Below are 20,691 nucleotides of genomic sequence, written 5' to 3' on the forward strand. Positions count from 1 at the left end.
AGACAACAAAATGACAAGAGTTTCAGTGAGGACCAACTGGTGTCTCCAAGAGGAGACACACCTCTCCAGTGTGAGAACAGTTTCAACTATAAGGTGTTGTTTGGCGCTCTCCTAGCTGTGCCGTTGAGGAACCTGATCAAGCACACTTGTAGTTGATTTGTTTGGAACACAACCCTGCAATTACCATTCTTGATACACACGGGAAACTGTTGAGTGAAAAACCCAGCAGCGTTGTAGTTCTTGACACACTCAAAGCAGTGCGCCTGGCACCTAATACCATACCCCGTTCAAAGACACTTAAATCGTTTGTTTTGTCCGTTCGCCCTCTGAATGGCACACATACACAACCCATGTCTCAAAGCTTAAACATCCTTCTTTAATCTGACTCCTCCCCTTCATCTTTAACCTGACTCCTCCCCTTCATCTTTATCCTGTCTCCTCCCCTTCATCTTTAACCTGACTCCTACCCTTCATCTTTAACCTGTCTCCTCCCCTTCATCTACACTGATTGAAGTGGATTTAACAAGTGACATCAATAAGGGATCGTAGCTATCACCAGAATTAATCTGGTCATTCTGTCATGGAAAGAGCAGGTGTTCTTAATGTGTTGTCCACCCCATGTATATGAATGGGATTCAATGTGCCATATGACCACTAGTATCAGTATGATGAGGTTAGTGTCAGACTGACCTGTGGTAGACAGTATCAGTATGATGAGGTTAGTGTCAGACTGACCAGTGGTAGACAGTATCAGTATGATGAGGTTAGTGTCAGACTGACCTGTGGTAGACAGTATCAGTCATCTCACACCAGGACCGGGCCCTGTCCACAGCACAACCATCAGAGTCTGTACACTGACAGACAGAAGGAGGGAGAGAGAGACAGAGGAGATCAGTGTGTTGCAGATGAGTAATAACACAGGGACCTCTTCAAACAGGGACTACTAGGACATTGGTTTCAGAGTGGAAATGTTGAATGAAAATGTGAAGATTTTTAAAATGTGAATTACTATCAGCTATTAGTGTCACCTACGATTCACTAATTCAAACATTTAACTATGCAGGATAAAGGGTCACTCAATAAATCAACCAATCGTTAAACCAACTCACGCAGTCCACCAGCATCTTGCCCAGCTCCTTGGCGCCTACAAAGCTCTTGGCCAGTTCCAGAGGGTTGGAGGGTCTGAACACGTCTACAGAGTTCACCACTACCTGGGGAGGTCCCAATATAATAATATACACATCAATATGATCTCTACATATTATAATATACCAATATAAAGCTCTACCTGTCCCAATAAATATACATATGATCTCTACATATTATAATATACCAATATAAAGCTCTACCTGTCCCAATAAATATACACATCCATATGATCTCTACATATTATAATATACCAATATAAAGCTCTACCTGTCCCAATAAATATACACATCCATATGATCTCTACATATTATAATATACCAATATAAAGCTCTACCTGTCCCAATAAATATACACATGTCCCATATATAATATACCAATATAAAGCTCTACCTGTCCCAATAAATATACACATCCATATGATCTCTACATATTATAATATACCAATATAAAGCTCTACCTGTCCCAATAAATATACACATCCATATGATCTCTACAATTATAATATACCAATATAAAGCTCTACCTGTCCCAATAAATATACACATCCATATGATCTCTACATATTATAATATACCAATATAAAGCTCTACCTGTCCCAATAAATATACACATCCATATGATCTCTACATATTATAATAAAATATAAAGCTCTACCTGTCCCAATAAATATACACATCCATATGATCTCTACATATTATAATATACCAATATAAAGCTCTACCTGTCCCAATAAATATACACATCCATATGATCTCTACATATTATAATATACCAATATAAAGCACCTGTCCCATCACATCCATATGATCTCTACATATTATAACATACCAATATAAAGCTCTACCTGTCCCAATATAATAATATACACATCCATATGATCTCTACATATTATAACATACCAATATAAAGCTCTACCTGTCCCAATATAATAATATACACATCCATATGATCTCTACATATTATAATATACCTATATAAAGCTCTTACCTGTCCCTAAAGAAACCACCACACCTAGACGCTGCACCTCCAGGCCACGCCCCTACATTCAAAATAAACAGAGAGAGAGAGACAGAGATGTTAAACAGACGAGTCAGTACAAAAGGAACATTTCAGATGAAACTTCTTAGAGTCACACCTCTGCTTTCAGGGATTTGTTGTATTGGTGGATCTCAGTCATGGCATCCAGTGTCGGGTTATTGGCCAGCAACCCTCCGTCCAGAAATCGCCCCATTGGTCGGAAGTAGGTGGGGGCGGCGCCACTGGAACGGGCGGCTCTCCACACGACCTGCTCTGATAGGCCAAGAGGATTGGGGCTAAGCATCAAGTCAACCAATCAATCAGACAAAATCATGATTGATGATGAAAAAGGTTAAAGTGAAATTGGTGAGGTGTGAGAGCAGAGTCACCAAGCATCTTCACTGTGACCCTTTCACCTCCACTCAGAGACACACACACACACAGACATAACACACACAGGGCCATAACAAACACACAGACAGAGACCAAACACACAGTCCGACCACACACAGACATAACACACACAGAGCCATAACACACACACCTTGGTCGGTCACCTTCCTATGTTTTTTAGCAGGTTCCTGAGTGTATCCAACTATCAACACATCCTCATCCTCCCATCCTGAAACAACAACACACACACACTCATACCACCACCAGATGGAAACACAGCTGGCCCTGACAAACACACTCCAAACACTGACACTCAGACCACAGGGCGATCATTATCAATCAAATGTATTTATAAAGCCCTTTCTACATCAGCTGATGTCACAATGTGCTTATACAGAAACCCAGACTAAAACCACAAACAGCAAGATGCAGATGTCACCACGTGTTTATATAGAAACTCAGCCTAAAACCCCAAACAGCAAGATGCAGATGTAGAAGCACAGTGGCTAGGAAGAACTCCCTAGAAAGTCAGGAACCTAGGAAGAGACCTAGAGAGGAACCAGGCCCTGAGGGGTCAGTCCTCTTCTGGCTGTGCCGGGTGGAGATTTTAACAATACATGGCCATTATCACTTCACACACACTGAGGTAGAACACAAACACAGCCTGCCACCCCCACTCTGTTACCTTGTGGTATGGTGAGGGGAAGGAAGGTGGCTGTGCCAGCGTAGGGGCGTTCTCTGGGCAGGGAAGGGGGGTCATAGTTCCTAAAGAGATGGAGCTCTCCTGGATGTCTGTCTGCCAGCACACTGGTTACCATCACCCTGTGGAGAGAGACAGAGAGACACACACACACAGAGACAGAGAGAAACACACACACAGAGAGACAGAGAAACACACACAGAGACAGAGAAACACACACAGAGACAGAGAAACACACACAGAGACAGAGAAACACACACAGAGACAGAGAAACACACACAGAGACAATATTAGAGAGACAAAGGAAACCTCAGGATGAGAGAAAACGTACATTCAGAGACAATGAAAATACAATTGAAACTAATGAAAGTGTTACTATTACAGCAGCACCCGAAATTGACCAATCAGACAAAGCCAGAGTGTTGCCATGGTTACCTGGGGTGCCGTACGTCTGTCATCATGGTGTTCTCGCCGAACTCTTTCTTCAGGAAGTCCTCCAGAGGGGCCGACTCGTAGGGTCGCAACCCCTTGAACACCTGCTCCTTCATACGGAAGTAGAGGCATCGCAGATACTCCATATCCTTACCTGGGGGGGAGAGAGAGAAGAGAGAGAGGAGATTTACTCCATATCCTTACCTGGAAAGGTACGACAGCATCTCACAAACAAACACTTTCAATGTGGAAAGGGTCTACGGTTCAAGGCTGCTCTTTAAGAAGTTAGGGACAACTTTGTATGAAAAAAAACACTCCATTAAAACTATTGAGGACCACATCAACTATATAAAACACATACATAACACCATATGAGTTTCTCTGCACACAGACACTCATAATACACACGCAGTAACATCTCACCATGGACGATAGCCAGGGCCAGTATGCCCCCTGTGCTGGTCCCAGAAACCCAGTCAAAGAGTTCCTTGATGGGCCTGCCTGCCTCTTTCTCCAGGGAGATTAACAACTGGATCAGAACCAAGCCTTTAATGCCCCCTCCATCCAGACACAGCAGTCTGTCTATCCTAGAGGAGGAGAGAGGAGGCCATTACACAGCAGTCTGTCTATCCTAGAGGAGGAGAGAGGAGGCCATTACACAGCAGTCTGTCTATCCTAGAGGAGGAGAGGAGACCATTACACAGCAGTCTGTCTATCCTAGAGGAGGAGAGGAGACCATTACACAGCAGTCTGTCTATCCTAGAGGAGACCATTACACAGCAGTCTGTCTATCCTAGAGGAGACCATTACACAGCAGTCTGTCTATCCTAGAGGAGGAGACCATTAGAGTGACTCTTACACAGCAGGAGAAAGAGGAACAAGCCATTCAGACAATATATAAGTCATTTGTCTATATTGCACACTTGACTATTCATTCAAACTGGTGTTATAATTAATCAACCAACCAAAGGATCACACAGATCAGCAGTACGTTGAATTAAGAAAACTGATACATTTCTAAATAACCAAAATAAAATACACAGAAACTTACTTCCTGCTTCCTGTTTTGAACCCATCCACTTCCTCCCGGCCGCGACTCATCGCACCCACCGCCGCCGCAACGTGCATAATGTCCTCGAACCCTGTCAGCCAATCACAGACAAGGACCCAGGTCTAATCAACCAATAGGAGCGCAGAGTGGAATGGAAGAGAGGGACAGAGAGAAGGGGATGAGCCTGGGGGGAAAAGGAGTGAGAGAAGTGGGAAGAGAAGAGAGGGGAGAAGCAACAGCATAACTCAAAATGCAGGGAGAGAACAGAGGGATGAATACAAACATGGAGCGATATCAGAGGGAAGGATGAATTAAAAACAAAGCAGATGAATGTTTGAAGGGACTGATGAAGTAAGGGAGGAAAAAGGAAAAAGTGAGAAAAAGAGCAAAAAGTCTTGAAAAGGGGAAAACCATAAGGTAAGGAGGATCACGATGCCGGAGAGGAGAGGAGAGAGGAGAGGAGAGAGGAGGGGAGAGAGGGGAGAGGGGAGAGGGGAGAGAGAGGAGAGGGAGAGAGGAGAGGGGAGAGAGAGGAGAGAGGAGGGAGAGAGAGGAGAGGGAGAGAGGAGAGGGAGAGAGGAGAGGAGAGGGAGAGAGGAGAGGAGAGAGAGGAGAGAGGAGAGGGGAGAGAGGAGAGGAGGGAGAGAGGAGGGAGAGATGAGGGAGAGATGAGGGAGAGATGAGGGAGAGAGGAGAGGAGAGGAGAGGAGGAGAGGAGAGGAGGAGAGGAGAGGAGAGGAGAGAGGAGACTTCAGTAACAAAAAGAGAGAAAACAAAAAGAGGGGATGAAAGAAATGATAAAACACCATCAGATAAAGGAGGGGTCATAGAAGAGGGAGGGAGGGAGGTTCTGGGGTATTGGGGTTGGGGGTCAGAGAAGAGGGAGGGAGGGAGGGAGGTTCTGGGGTATGGGGGTTGGGGGTCAGAGAAGAGAGAGGGAGGGAGGTTCTGGGGTATTGGGGTTGGGGGTCAGAGAAGAGCGAGGGAGGTTCTGGGGTATTGAGGTTGGGGGTCAGAGAAGAGAGAGGGAGGGTGGTTCTGGGGTATGGGGGTTGGGGGTCAGAGTAGAGAGAAGGAGGGTGGTTCTGGGGTATTGGGGTTGGGGTTCAGAGAAGAGAGAGGGAGGGTGGTTCTGGGGTATTGGGGGTCAGAGAAGAGAGAGGGAGGGAGGTTCTGGGCTATTGGGGTTGGAGTTCAGAGAAGAGAGAGGGAGGGTGGTTCTGGGGTATTGGGGTTGGGGGTCAGAGAAGAGAGAGGGAGGGTGGTTCTGGGGTATTGGTGTTGGGGGTCGGAGAAGAGAGAGGGAGGTTCTGGGGTATTGGGGTTGGGGTCAGAGAAGAGAGAGGGAGGTTCTGGGGTATTGGGGTTGGGGTCAGAGAAGAGAGAGGGAGGGTGGTTCTGGGGTATTGGGGTTGGGGGTCAGAGAAGAGAGAGGGAGGTTCTGGGGTATTGGGGTTGGGGTCAGAGAAGAGAGAGGGAGGTTCTGGGAAATTGGGGTTGGGGGTCAGAAAAGAGAGAGGGAGGTTCTGGGTATTGGGGTTGGGGTCAGAGAAGAGAGAGGGAGGTTCTGGGGTATGGGGGTGGGGTCAGCGGGTGAAAGATTAAATGGTATCAGGGCCTGTATTCATAAAGCATCTCAGAGTAGGAGTGCTGATCTACGATCAGATCCCCTCTATCAAACTCATTATGATCAGAACGGCAAAAACTGATCCTAGCACTCCTACTCTGAAATGCTTGATACATACTGTATGTCCCCAGGAGGAGACGGGTCAGAGAGACATTTGGGGATTGAGGATGGGGGGGGGGCTTTACCTATGCCTGGTGACGAAGCAACCTTCTTGGGGGGAGGATGGGAGTTGAGGGGGGAGGAGGGTGGGGCGCACCGCTGTACCCCTACACTACACAGCATGTCCAGTAGCACCTTTCTGTTGGAGCCTTCAGTCAATCAACACACCAAGCCACAGGGTTAGAGACATGCACACACAATGACAGGCAGGAAGGAGAGAGAGGAGAGAGAAGAGAGAAGAGCAAAGAGAGGAGAGAGAAGAGGGGAGAGGGGAGAAAGAGAGGGGGAGTGAAGAGATAGAGTGAGAGAAAGAGGTAGATAGGTGGAGGTTGAGAGAGAGAGAACGAGAGAGTGAAAGAGTAGGAGAGTGGGAAGAGAAGAGAGCAAAATGTTCAATTTCACAAACCGTCAGTTACAGAGAAAGACAGTTGGAGAGACAGAGGAGTGGTCAAACAGATCATACAGACATTCACACTGACACACAAACAATCACACATGCAGATTTGAACACGCATAGTTTCCATAGAAAGACATATGTAACATGTATTATTTTGTATTGAGACATTATCAATCAATAAAAACGATATAAATGTATAACCATGGAAACCACAACAGAGGGGTTGATTGACATGGACAATAACTTTAAAAAATACAGAAATTAACACCAGGTGACAGGTTTGATAGGACGTAGCTAACTTTCAATACGACCTGCTTGCTAAAATCCCTGCTTGCTCACGTTAGTTAGCTTGTTTTTCAATTCTGACTTGCAAGCTAACGTCAGCTAGCTAGCATTCTGACTTGCAAGCTAACGTCAGCTAGCTAGCATTCGAGGGCGGACTGTTCTCATGAACGGTTATTGTGTAATGTAAAAATAAATGAAGGATCCAACTATGTTGTTAATTTGTCTCATGTCTCACTACGGCAGTATGCTACGGATTGTCCGTGTGCTAGCTAAGAGCAACAAACCCACACAGGCTAAACGTGAAAGCATCCAGCACTGATTAGCTTTCATTAGCGATATTAATGCTATAAACCACTGATAATGTTCTGAAATAACATGATATATTTCTTTGATTGTATATACATAGTCTTAGCAAGCTCTTTGGTAGCAAGCTAAGCTTTTTCAGCTATAATGTTCAGCTACCTCGCTAGCTTTACAAACGTTAGCTTAGCTAGGAACCCGTCTCAGGCTGCTGGCTTCCTAAGTGACAGTGGCTGACAAATCAAGTGTTGGTGGAAAAAACCCAGGAAATAGTCATTCCCAGAAAGTCCCCCGCAATTTGACCCACCCTCGAGCGAAAGGCCTATGATAATTTCAGCACATTTCAAACAGCTGATTAATCAATGTAATCGAGGCAAAGAGCAGAGTTCACGTGATCAATGAATACAATACACTGTAGTTAATGTTATATTAATGTTCACACAGCCTTAACACATACATGCTATATCATCCACAATAACACATGCTTTTGAATTCATTAACATCCACATCAACGTGAGATTGTTGTTGTGTTAGGATTCATTCATCTGCTGGCTTGTGACGTCACCGTTTTATAAAGGCACTTTCACTAATTCATCCACCCATTCATTCCTTCCTTCCCTTTGCTCACTCTATCCCTCCATCCACCCATTCATTCCCTTTGCTCACTCTATCCCTCCATCCACCCATTCATTCCTTCCTTCCCTTTGCTCACTATATCCCTCCATCCACCTACTCTATTCCCTTCCCTCTTGACCCCTCCCCCCAATCCCTCTCACCTTTACTAGTGCGTGATGCTTTGAGTCCAGGTGTCTCACCCTCTCCCCCATCCTCCCTTTTCCCTCCCTCCTCTCTTTCTTCCCTCTCACCTTTACTAGTGCGTGCTGCTATCAACCCGGGAGTCTCTCCCAGGTCATTGTGTATCTCCACGTCGGCTCCAAACACGATCAGAGCCTTGATCAGTTCCATGTGGTCCATCTGTAAGTAGCGAAACAGCAGGGGTCAGAGAGTAAAGGTCAAGGAGGGGAAGGAGGGGTAAGAGAGAAAAACAAGGGGTCATGAACGGAAAGGGGACTATGTAGTGTCCAAATTCTAACCCTAGACCGTACCCCTAATCATTCCCATCTAACCCTAGACCGTACCCCTAATCATTCCCGTCTAACCCTAGACCGTACCCCTAATCATTCCCGTCTAACCCTAGACCGTACCCCTAATCATTCCCGTCTAACCCTAGACCGTACCCCTAATCATTCCCATCTAACCCTAGACCGTACCCCTAATCATTCCCATCTAACCCTAGACCGGACCCCTAATCATTCCCGTCTAACCCTAGACCGGACTCCTAATCATTCTCGTCTAACCCTAGACCGGACCCCTAATCATTCCCATCTAACCCTAGACCGGACCCCTAATCATTCCCATCTAACCCTAGACCGGACCCCTAATCATTCCCATCTAACCCTAATCATTCCAGTCTAACCCTAGACCGTACCCCTAATCATTCCCATCTAACCCCTAATCATTTGTCATATTGTTGAGAGGATTCATATGTTTGAGATAAAGAGGAAGGTTACTGAAGCATTAAACTTCCACTGAGTGCAACAAACACACCCTCCCTAACTTCATAGCCAGAGGCAGGGCCTTGTTTCCTCTCTGTGTGACACACACACACACACACACTCCCTACCTTCATAGCCAGAGGCAGGGCCGTGTTTCCTCTCTGTGTGACACACACACACACACACACACACACACACACACACACACACACACACACACCCTCCCTACCTTCATAGCCAGAGGCAGGGCCGTGTTTCCTCTCTGTGTGACACACACACACACACACACACACCCTCCCTACCTTCATAGCCAGAGGCAGGGCCGTGTTTCCTCTCTGTGTGTGACACACACACACACCACACACACACCCTACCTTCATAGCCAGAGGCAGGGCCGTGTTTCCTCTCTGTGTGACACACACACACACACACCCTCCCTACCTTCATAGCCAGAGGCAGGGCCTTGTTTCCTCTCTGTGTGACACACACACACACACACACCCTCCCTACCTTCATAGCCAGGGCCGTGTTTCCTCTCTGTGTGACACACACACACCCTCCCTACCTTCATAGCCAGAGGCAGGGCCGTGTTTCCTCTCTGTGTGACACACACACACACACACACACACACACACACACCCTCCCTACCTTCATAGCCAGAGGCAGGGCCGTGTTTCCTCTCTGTGTGTGACACACACACAGACACCACACACACACCCTACCTTCATAGCCAGAGGCATGGCCGTGTTTCCTCTCTGTGTGACACACACACACACACACCCACCCACACACACCCTCCCTACCTTCATAGCCAGAGGCAGGGCCGTGTTTCCTCTCTGTGTGTGACACACACACACACACACACACCCTCCCTACCTTCATAGCCAGGGCCGTGTTTCCTCTCTGTGTGACACACACACACCCTCCCTACCTTCATAGCCAGAGGCAGGGCCGTGTTTCCTCTCTGTGTGACACACACACACACACACACACACACACACACCCCTCCCTACATAGCCAGAGGCAGGGCCGTGTTTCCTCTCTGTGTGTGACACACACACAGACACCACACACACACCCTACCTTCATAGCCAGAGGCATGGCCGTGTTTCCTCTCTGTGTGACACACACACACACACACCCACCCACACACACCCTCCCTACCTTCATAGCCAGAGGCAGGGCCGTGTTTCCTCTCTGTGTGTGACACACACACACACACAGACACCACACACACACCCTACCTTCATAGCCAGAGGCAGGGCTGTGTTTCCTCTCTGTGCGTGACACACACACACCCTCCATACCTTCATAGCCAGGGCCGTGTTTGCTCTCTGTGTGTGACACAAACACCACACACATCCTCCCTACCTTCATAGCCAGGGCCGTGTTTCCTCTCTGTGTGTGACACACACACACACACTACCTTCATAGCCAGAGTCGTGTTTCCTCTCTGTGTGTGACACACACACACACACCCCACACACACACACACACACCACATACCTTCATAGCCAGATGCAGGGCTGTGTTCCCATCCTGACCCTTGAGGTTGGGTTCCCCCCCGTGTGTGAGTAGCACCATGGAAGCATCGAAGCGCCCCCTCTTGGTCAGGACGTGCAGTGCACTCTCCCCTGTCTTACTGAGGTAGTTCACCAAGCAACCTCGTTCCAGCAGCGTACGACACATCTAGAGGAGGGAGGGGAATGGGTAGAGAAAGGGTGGAGAAGTAGGGGGGGAGGGAGGGAGGGAGGGAAAGCATGATAGCCATGTTTAACACAGACTTTAAATAATATCTGTTTGACCATAACCTGATACATAGAAACAAGTAGGTACTTCAGGTTTCAGTACGTTTAACTAGCAACAACATGTTGTCCCCCACAGAATGATACAGCGCCCCCTTGGCCCACTCAGTGTAGTTTTGTCAAACGTTGGATCTCCACAGCGAGATGCATTCACCCCAGTATCCTGTTTCTCATGAGGAGAAGCATATACAGTACAAAGTGTCAGGACTGGAGCACAACGGGACAGGAGAAATGCTCGTTCAAACTTTCTCAGTTCAGCTGATTACTATATCGCCCCCTTCGGGCCAATCAGTGTCGTTTCGCAAATGCCGTATCTCCATGGCAAGACGCATCACTCACCAGAGTTTCATAAAAAAAGTCAAATAAATCAGGCGAGTGGTGTCTGAGATATGGCGTGTGACTAACATACGTACCAGGGTTTCCGTTAGGAAAGAGACCCAGTAGGGCGTCCACCCACAATGCTCAGAGTGACAGAATTCACATTTAGATGATGGTAATTGATCGTAACATAACGAGCAGCTCCTGTAATGAAGCAGCCAAAACAACGTCATGTAAAACACTAGGATGAGTTTCTAACATGACTAATGTGGCTTTGGCTTCTGGACAACGAAAGAACGTCAAAAACCAATACAACAGGAGAGAAACGCCAGTTTCAATGGGGAAGACTTTATAAAATAACTGCTTCTGCTTTTGTACGGTGGGATTTTGGCTACTTTGAAGCAAGGTAAGACATGCCTCATAATATGAAGTAAAACGTTCAGGTTTCAAACAACGAAGTATATGTTTTCAAAATGCATGCTGCCTCCAGCTCATTGTAAAGTGGAGGGTGACACGTTGATAGTCTCCCTACCGTTTGTAATGCACTGGAACGGCGATTGGGAGGTGCATTTCCATTATCAATTAAGATTTTAAAAATTGTAGCATTTCTTTTTACACAATTAGGCAAATTAAACTATAAACAGACAATTTGGCATCCAAAACATTTATCATTTTTACATCGGCCAAATGTCGGTAAATGGAAACCCTGGTACGCATGTTAGTAGGTACGAACGGACGGATCCAAAGTTCTTCCGATATTATCATGGAGGGGCAATTCAAATATATCACAATTCATTTTGGGTGAAAAAGTATAAGTGTAATTGTAAAGTGTTCCCCTCTACAGTCTTGTCATTGTAAAGTGTTCCCCTCTACAGTCTTGTCATTGTAAAGTGTTCCCCTCTGCAGTCTTGTCATTGTAAAGTGTTCCCCTCTACAGTCTTGTCATTGTAAAGTGTTCCCCTCTACCTCTGCAGTCTTGTCATTGTAAAGTCTTCCCCTCTACCTCTACAATCTTGTCATTGTAAAGTGTTCCCCTCTACCTAAGCAGTCTTGTCATTGTAAAGTGTTCCCCTCTGCAGTCTTGCCATTGTAAAGTGTTCCCCTCTGCAGTCTTGCCATTGTAAAGTGTTCCCCTCTACAGTCTTGCCATTGTAAAGTGTTCCCCTCTGCAGTCTTGCCATTGTAAAGTGTTCCCCTCTACAGTCTTGTCATTGTAAAGTGTTCCCCTCTACCTCTGTAGTCTTGTCATTGTAAAGTGTTCCCCTCTACCTCTACAGTCTTGTCATTGTAAAGTGTTCCCCTCTACAGTCTTGTCATTGTAAAGTGTTCCCCTCTACAGTCTTGTCATTGTAAAGTGTTCCCCTCTACAGTCTTGTCATTGTAAAGTGTTCCCCTCTACCTCTGCAGTCTTGTCATTGTAAAGTCTTCCCCTCTACAGTCTTGTCATTGTAAAGTGTTCCCCTCTACCTCTGCAGTCTTGTCATTGTAAAGTGTTCCCCTCTAGTCTTGTCATTGTAAAGTGTTCCCCTCTACAGTCTTGTCATTGTAAAGTGTTCCCCTCTGCAGTCTTGTCATTGTAAAGTGTTCCCCTCTACAGTCTTGTCATTGTAAAGTGTTCCCCTCTAGTCTTGTCATTGTAAAGTGTTCCCCTCTACAGTCTTGTCATTGTAAAGTGTTCCCCTCTACCTCTGCAGTCTTGTCATTGTAAAGTGTTCCCCTCTACCTCTGCAGTCTTGTCATTGTAAAGTGTTCCCCTCTAGTCTTGTCATTGTAAAGTGTTCCCCTCTGCAGTCTTGTCATTGTAAAGTGTTCCCCTCTAGTGTTGTCATTGTAAAGTGTTCCCCTCTACAGTCGTGTCATTGTAAAGTGTTCCCCTCTACAGTCTTGTCATTGTAAAGTGTTCCCCTCTACAGTCTTGTCATTGTAAAGTGTTCCCCTCTACTGTCTTGTCATTGTAAAGTGTTCCCCTCTACAGTCTTGTCATTGTAAAGTGTTCCCCTCTAGTCTTGTCATTGTAAAGTGTTCCCCTCTACAGTCTTGTCATTGTAAAGTGTTCCCCTCTACCTCTGCAGTCTTGTCATTGTAAAGTGTTCCCTCTCTACAGTCTTGTCATTGTAAAGTGTTCCCCTCTGCAGTCTTCTCATTGTAAAGTGTTCCCCTCTACCTCTACAGTCTTGTCATTGTAAAGTGTTCCCCTCTACCTCTGCAGTCTTGTCATTGTAAAGTGTTCCCCTCTACAGTCTTGTCATTGTAAAGTGTTCCCCTCTACAGTCTTGTCATTGTAAAGTGTTCCCCTCTACAGTCTTGTCATTGTAAAGTGTTCCCCTCTGCAGTCTTGTCATTGTAAAGTGTTCCCCTCTACAGTCGTGTCATTGTAAAGTGTTCCCCTCTACAGTCTTGTCATTGTAAAGTGTTCCCCTCTGCAGTCTTGTCATTGTAAAGTGTTCCCCTCTACCTCTACAGTCTTGTAATTGTAAAGTGTTCCCCTCTACCGTCTTGTCATTGTAAAGTGTTCCCCTCTACAGTCTTGTCATTGTAAAGTGTTCCCCTCTACAGTCTTGTCATTGTAAAGTGTTCCCCTCTACAGTCTTGTAATTGTAAAGTGTTCCCCTCTACAGTCTTGTCATTGTAAAGTGTTCCCCTCTACAGTCTTGTCATTGTAAAGTGTTCCCCTCTACAGTCTTGTCATTGTAAAGTGTTCCCCTCTACCTCTGCAGTCTTGTCATTGTAAAGTGTTCCCTCTCTACAGTCTTGTCATTGTAAAGTGTTCCCCTCTGCAGTCTTGTCATTGTAAAGTGTTCCCCTCTACCTCTACAGTCTTGTCATTGTAAAGTGTTCCCCTCTACCTCTGCAGTCTTGTCATTGTAAAGTGTTCCCCTCTACAGTCTTGTCATTGTAAAGTGTTCCCCTCTGCAGTCTTGTCATTGTAAAGTGTTCCCCTCTACAGTCTTGTCATTGTAAAGTGTTCCCCTCTACAGTCGTGTCATTGTAAAGTGTTCCCCTCTACAGTCGTGTCATTGTAAAGTGTTCCCCTCTACAGTCTTGTCATTGTAAAGTGTTCCCCTCTACAGTCTTGTCATTGTAAAGTGTTCCCCTCTACAGTCTTGTCATTGTAAAGTGTTCCCCTCTACAGTCGTGTCATTGTAAAGTGTTCCCCTCTACAGTCGTGTCATTGTAAAGTGTTCCCCTCTACCTCTGCAGTCTTGTCATTGTAAAGTGTTCCCCTCTACAGTCTTGTCATTGTAAAGTGTTCCCCTCTACCTCTACAGTCTTGTCATTGTAAAGTGTTCCCCTCTACAGTCTTGTCCTTGTAAAGTGTTCCCCTCTACCTCTGCAGTCTTGTCATTGTAAAGTGTTCCCCTCTACAGTCTTGTCATTGTAAAGTGTTCCCCTCTACCTCTACAGTCTTGTCATTGTAAAGTGTTCCCCTCTACCTCTGCAGTCTTGTCATTGTAAAGTGTTCCCCTCTACAGTCTTGTCATTGTAAAGTGTTCCCCTCTACCTCTAGTCTTGTCATTGTAAAGTGTTCCCCTCTACAGTCTTGTCATTGTAAAGTGTTCCCCTCTACAGTCTTGTCATTGTAAAGTGTTCCCCTCTACAGTCTTGTCATTGTAAAGTGTTCCCCTCTACAGTCTTGTCATTGTAAAGTGTTCCCCTCTACAGTCTTGTCATTGTAAAGTGTTCCCCTCTACAGTCTTGTCATTGTAAAGTGTTCCCCTCTACAGTCCCCTCTACCTCTACAGTGTCATTGTAAAGTGTTCCCCTCTACAGTCTTGTCATTGTAAAGTGTTCCCCTCTACAGTCTTGTCATTGTAAAGTGTTCCCCTCTACAGTCTTGTCATTGTAAAGTGTTCCCCTCTACAGTCTTGTCATTGTAAAGTGTTCCCCTCTACAGTCTTGTCATTGTAAAGTGTTCCCCTCTACAGTCTTGTCATTGTAAAGTGTTCCCCTCTACAGTCTTGTCATTGTAAAGTGTTCCCCTCTACAGTCTTGTCATTGTAAAGTGTTCCCCTCTACAGTCTTGTCATTGTAAAGTGTTCCCCTCTACAGTCTTGTCATTGTAAAGTGTTCCCCTCTACAGTCTTGTCATTGTAAAGTGTTCCCCTCTACAGTCTTGTCATTGTAAAGTGTTCCCCTCTACAGTCTTGTCATTGTAAAGTGTTCCCCTCTACAGTCTTGTCATTGTAAAGTGTTCCCCTCTACAGTCTTGTCATTGTAAAGTGTTCCCCTCTACAGTCTTGTCAGTCTTGTCATTGTAAGTGTTCCCCTCTACAGTCTTGTCATTGTAAAGTGTTCCCCTCTACAGTCTTGTCATTGTAAAGTGTTCCCCTCTGCAGTCTTGTCATTGTAAAGTGTTCCCCTCTACCTCTACAGTCTTGTCATTGTAAAGTGTTCCCCTCTACCTCTGTCTTGTCATTGTAAAGTGTTCCCCTCTACAGTCTTGTCATTGTAAAGTGTTCCCCTCTACAGTCTTGTCATTGTAAAGTGTTCCCCTCTACAGTCTTGTCATTGTAAAGTGTTCCCCTCTACAGTCTTGTCATTGTAAAGTGTTCCCCTCTACCTCTGCAGTCTTGTCATTGTAAAGTGTTCCCCTCTACAGTCTTGTCATTGTAAAGTGTTCCCCTCTACAGTCTTGTCATTGTAAAGTGTTCCCCTCTACCTCTACAGTCTTGTCATTGTAAAGTGTTCCCCTCTACCTCTGCAGTCTTGTCATTGTAAAGTGTTCCCCTCTACAGTCGTGTCATTGTAAAGTGTTCCCCTCTACAGTCTTGTCATTGTAAAGTGTTCCCCTCTACAGTCTTGTCATTGTAAAGTGCTCCCCTCTGCAGTCTTGTCATTGTAAAGTGTTCCCCTCTACAGTCTTGTCATTGTAAAGTGTTCCCCTCTACAGTCTTGTCATTGTAAAGTGTTCCCCTCTACAGTCTTGTCATTGTAAAGTGTTCCCCTCTACAGTCTTGTCATTGTAAAGTGTTCCCCTCTACAGTCTTGTCATTGTAAAGTGTTCCCCTCTACAGTCTTGTCATTGTAAAGTGTTCCCCTCTACAGTCTTGTCATTGTAAAGTGTTCCCCTCTGCAGTCTTGTCATTGTAAAGTGTTCCCCTCTACAGTCTTGTCATTGTAAAGTGTTCCCCTCTACAGTCTTGTCATTGTAAAGTGTTCCCCTCTACAGTCTTGTCATTGTAAAGTGTTCCCCTCTACCTCTACAGTCTTGTCATTGTAAAGTGTTCCCCTCTACCTCTGCAGTCTTGTCATTGTAAAGTGTTCCCCTCTACAGTCTTGTCATTGTAAAGTGTTCCCCTCTACAGTCTTGTCATTGTAAAGTGTTCCCCTCTACAGTCTTGTCATTGTAAAGTGTTCCCCTCTACAGTCTTGTCATTGTAAAGTGTTCCCCTCTACAGTCTTGTCATTGTAAAGTGTTCCCCTCTACAGTCTTGTCATTGTAAAGTGTTCCCCTCTACAGTCTTGTCATTGTAAGTGTTCCCCTCTACAGTCTTGTCATTGTAAAGTGTTCCCCTCTACAGTCTTGTCATTGTAAAGTGTTCCCCTCTACAGTCTTGTCATTGTAAAGTGTTCCCCTCTGCAGTCTTGTCATTGTAAAGTGTTCCCCTCTGCAGTCTTGTCATTGTAAAGTGTTCCCCTCTACAGTCTTGTCATTGTAAAGTGTTCCCCTCTACCTCTACAGTCTTGTCATTGTAAAGTGTTCCCCTCTACAGTCTTGTCATTGTAAAGTGTTCCCCTCTACAGTCTTGTCATTGTAAAGTGTTCCCCTCTACAGTCTTGTCATTGTAAAGTGTTCCCCTCTACAGTCTTGTCATTGTAAAGTGTTCCCCTCTACAGTCTTGTCATTGTAAAGTGTTCCCCTCTACAGTCTTGTCATTGTAAAGTGTTCCCCTCTACAGTCTTGTCATTGTAAAGTGTTCCCCTCTACAGTCTTGTCATTGTAAAGTGTTCCCCTCTACAGTAAAGTGTTCCCCTCTGTCATTGTAAAGTGTTCCCCTCTACAGTCTTGTCATTGTAAAGTGTTCCCCTCTACAGTCTTGTCATTGTAAAGTGTTCCCCTCTACAGTCTTGTCATTGTAAAGTGTTCCCCTCTACAGTCTTGTCATTGTAAAGTGTTCCCCTCTACAGTCTTGTCATTGTAAAGTGTTCCCCTCTACAGTCTTGTCATTGTAAAGTGTTCCCCTCTACAGTCTTGTCATTGTAAAGTGTTCCCCTCTACAGTCTTGTCATTGTAAAGTGTTCCCCTCTACCTCTACAGTCTTGTCATTGTAAAGTGTTCCCCTCTACCTCTGCAGTCTTGTCATTGTAAAGTGTTCCCCTCTACCTCTGCAGTCTTGTCATTGTCATTGTAAAGTGTTCCCCTCTACAGTCTTGTCATTGTAAAGTGTTCCCCTCTACCTCTACAGTCTTGTCATTGTAAAGTGTTCCCCTCTACAGTCCCCTCTGTTGTCATTGTAAAGTGTTCCCCTCTACCTCTGCAGTCTTGTCATTGTAAAGTGTTCCCCTCTACAGTCTTGTCATTGTAAAGTGTTCCCCTCTACAGTCTTGTCATTGTAAAGTGTTCCCCTCTACCTCTACAGTCTTGTCATTGTAAAGTGTTCCCCTCTACCTCTGCAGTCTTGTCATTGTAAAGTGTTCCCCTCTACCTCTGCAGTCTTGTCATTGTAAAGTGTTCCCCTCTACAGTCTTGTCATTGTAAAGTGTTCCCCTCTACCTCTACAGTCTTGTCATTGTAAAGTGTTCCCCTCTGCAGTCTTGTCATTGTAAAGTGTTCCCCTCTGCAGTCTTGTCATTGTAAAGTGTTCCCCTCTGCAGTCTTGTCATTGTAAAGTGTTCCCCTCTACAGTCTTGTCATTGTAAAGTGTTCCCCTCTACAGTCTTGTCATTGTAAAGTGTTCCCCTCTACAGTCTTGTCATTGTAAAGTGTTCCCCTCTACAGTCTTGTCATTGTAAAGTGTTCCCTCTCTACAGTCTTGTCATTGTAAAGTGTTCCCCTCTGCAGTCTTGTCATTGTAAAGTGTTCCCCTCTACCTCTACAGTCTTGTCATTGTAAAGTGTTCCCCTCTACCTCTGCAGTCTTGTCATTGTAAAGTGTTCCCCTCTGCAGTCTTGTCATTGTAAAGTGTTCCCCTCTACAGTCTTGTCATTGTAAAGTGTTCCCCTCTACAGTCTTGTCATTGTAAAGTGTTCCCCTCTACAGTCTTGTCATTGTAAAGTGTTCCCCTCTACAGTCTTGTCATTGTAAAGTGTTCCCCTCTACAGTCTTGTCATTGTAAAGTGTTCCCCTCTACAGTCGTGTCATTGTAAAGTGTTCCCCTCTACAGTCGTGTCATTGTAAAGTGTTCCCCTCTACAGTCTTGTCATTGTAAAGTGTTCCCCTCTGCAGTCTTGTCATTGTAAAGTGTTCCCCTCTGCAGTCTTGTCATTGTAAAGTGTTCCCCTCTACAGTCTTGTCATTGTAAAGTGTTCCCCTCTACCTCTACAGTCTTGTAATTGTAAAGTGTTCCCCTCTACAGTCTTGTCATTGTAAAGTGTTCCCCTCTACAGTCTTGTCATTTTAAAGTGTTCCCCTCTACAGTCTTGTCATTGTAAAGTGTTCCCCTCTACAGTCTTGTCATTGTAAAGTGTTCCCCTCTACAGTCTTGTCATTGTAAAGTGTTCCCCTCTACCTCTGCAGTCTTGTCATTGTAAAGTGTTCCCCTCTACAGTCTTGTCATTGTAAAGTGTTCCCCTCTACAGTCTTGTCATTGTAAAGTGTTCCCCTCTACAGTCTTGTCATTGTAAAGTGTTCCCCTCTACAGTCTTGTCATTGTAAAGTGTTCCCCTCTACCTCTACAGTCGTGTCATTGTAAAGTGTTCCCCTCTACCTCTGCAGTCTTGTCATTGTAAAGTGTTCCCCTCTACCTCTGCAGTCTTGTCATTGTAAAGTGTTCCCCTCTACAGTCTTGTCATTGTAAAGTGTTCCCCTCTACAGTCTTGTCATTGTAAAGTGTTCCCCTCTACCTCTACAGTCTTGTCATTGTAAAGTGTTCCCCTCTACCTCTGCAGTCTTGTCATTGTAAAGTGTTCCCCTCTACCTCTGCAGTCTTGTCATTGTAAAGTGTTCCCCTCTACAGTCTTGTCATTGTAAAGTGTTCCCCTCTACCTCTACAGTCTTGTCATTGTAAAGTGTTCCCCTCTGCAGTCTTGTCATTGTAAAGTGTTCCCCTCTGCAGTCTTGTCATTGTAAAGTGTTCCCCTCTGCAGTCTTGTCATTGTAAAGTGTTCCCCTCTACAGTCTTGTCATTGTAAAGTGTTCCCCTCTACCTCTGCAGTCTTGTCATTGTAAAGTGTTCCCCTCTACCTCTGCAGTCTTGCACCAGTGTAGGGGGGTTCCTCCATAGACGGCATCTTCTACCTGTAGCTGACCTGGGTCTGCATCCAGGACAGCCTCAGCACAACTAGAGGGAGAGAGAGAGAGAGAGAGAGAGAGAGAGAGAGAGAGAGAGAGAGAGGGAAGGAGAGGAGGGAGAGGGCAGGAGAGGAGGGAGAGAGGAGCGGGAGAGGAGGGAGAGAGCGGGAGAGGAGGAAGGGAGCGGGAGAGGAGGAAGGGAGCGGGAGAGAGCGGGAGAGAGCGGGAGGGAGCGGGAGAGGAGGAAGGGAGCGGGAGAGGAGGAAGGGAGCGGGAGAGGAGGAAGGGAGCGGGAGAGGAGGAAGGGAGCGGGAGGAGGAAGAGGGGTAGAAAGAAGAGAGAGAATTGTAAACAATGTAGTGGAATCTTGTTTGACCTATCCAGCGCCTTCACATCTGCAAACACTGTGGGGAAAACAGGAGCTAGGGGGTAGATTTGGGACGGGGCAATCTCCGCTCACCACTCTACCACCAATAAGTGTTCTCCATTCTCCCTTAGCTAATGAAAGAGCCAATCAACATTCATCACCATTCCCTCTTTGCCAATCAGTGCCCTCACCTCTTCTCACTGTACTTCATGGCGGCGTGGATTGGGTAGCCCCTGCTCCCGATGATGTCACAGCGGGCTCCTCCCCCCAGGAGTGCGTTCACGGCCTCTACCCTCCCAAGGCGACAAGAAACATGGAGGGGCGTCTCCCCCGCCCCGTTCAGCTCATTCACCCCCGCACACATCCTACTGCACAACGCCTAGAGGAGGGAGAGACACCAAAAGCAGACACATTTTAATAGGGACCTTGCTGTAATTTCAACATTTTAATTGCAATTGCAATTGATGAAGGCCATCAATATGTTTTTAACTTGAAAAAGTGAATAAACATTGCATGTTTAACTGTGAGTGAGATCGTGACTATTCCCTCCCAAATGTGTATTAAACCCCCAGGCTGAAGCCCCAGGCTGAAACCCCAGGCTGAAACTCCAGGCTGAAGCCCCAGGCTGAAACCCCAGGCTGAAGCCCCAGGCTGAAACCCCAGGCTGAAGCCCCAGGCTGAAGCCCCAGGCTGAAACCCCAGGCTGAAACCCCAGTCTGAAACCCCAGGCTGAAACCCCAGGC

At 45.9% G+C, this 20,691-nt stretch overlaps 1 protein-coding gene across 1 annotated transcript in view; it reads right to left on the reverse strand.

Moving 5' to 3' along the window:
- The window catches only part of LOC139370184 (85/88 kDa calcium-independent phospholipase A2-like), a 29,266-nt gene that overhangs the window by 573 nt on the left and 8,002 nt on the right, over positions 1–20,691 (reverse strand). Inside the window, exons 5-17 of the mRNA XM_071109521.1 lie at positions 20,140–20,327; positions 19,534–19,630; positions 10,573–10,755; positions 8,377–8,485; positions 6,555–6,677; positions 4,743–4,833; positions 4,115–4,278; positions 3,695–3,845; positions 3,245–3,381; positions 2,285–2,439; positions 2,133–2,188; positions 1,110–1,221; positions 781–854 (exon numbers count right to left, since the gene is read on the reverse strand). Of these exons, the coding sequence (XP_070965622.1) occupies positions 781–854; positions 1,110–1,221; positions 2,133–2,188; positions 2,285–2,439; positions 3,245–3,381; positions 3,695–3,845; positions 4,115–4,278; positions 4,743–4,833; positions 6,555–6,677; positions 8,377–8,485; positions 10,573–10,755; positions 19,534–19,630; positions 20,140–20,327 (1,640 nt within the window). The remainder of the gene's footprint in view (positions 1–780; positions 855–1,109; positions 1,222–2,132; positions 2,189–2,284; positions 2,440–3,244; positions 3,382–3,694; positions 3,846–4,114; positions 4,279–4,742; positions 4,834–6,554; positions 6,678–8,376; positions 8,486–10,572; positions 10,756–19,533; positions 19,631–20,139; positions 20,328–20,691) is intronic.

This window comes from Oncorhynchus clarkii, chromosome 17 (genome assembly GCF_045791955.1).
Source record: "Oncorhynchus clarkii lewisi isolate Uvic-CL-2024 chromosome 17, UVic_Ocla_1.0, whole genome shotgun sequence".
Lineage (NCBI taxonomy): Eukaryota > Metazoa > Chordata > Actinopteri > Salmoniformes > Salmonidae > Oncorhynchus > Oncorhynchus clarkii.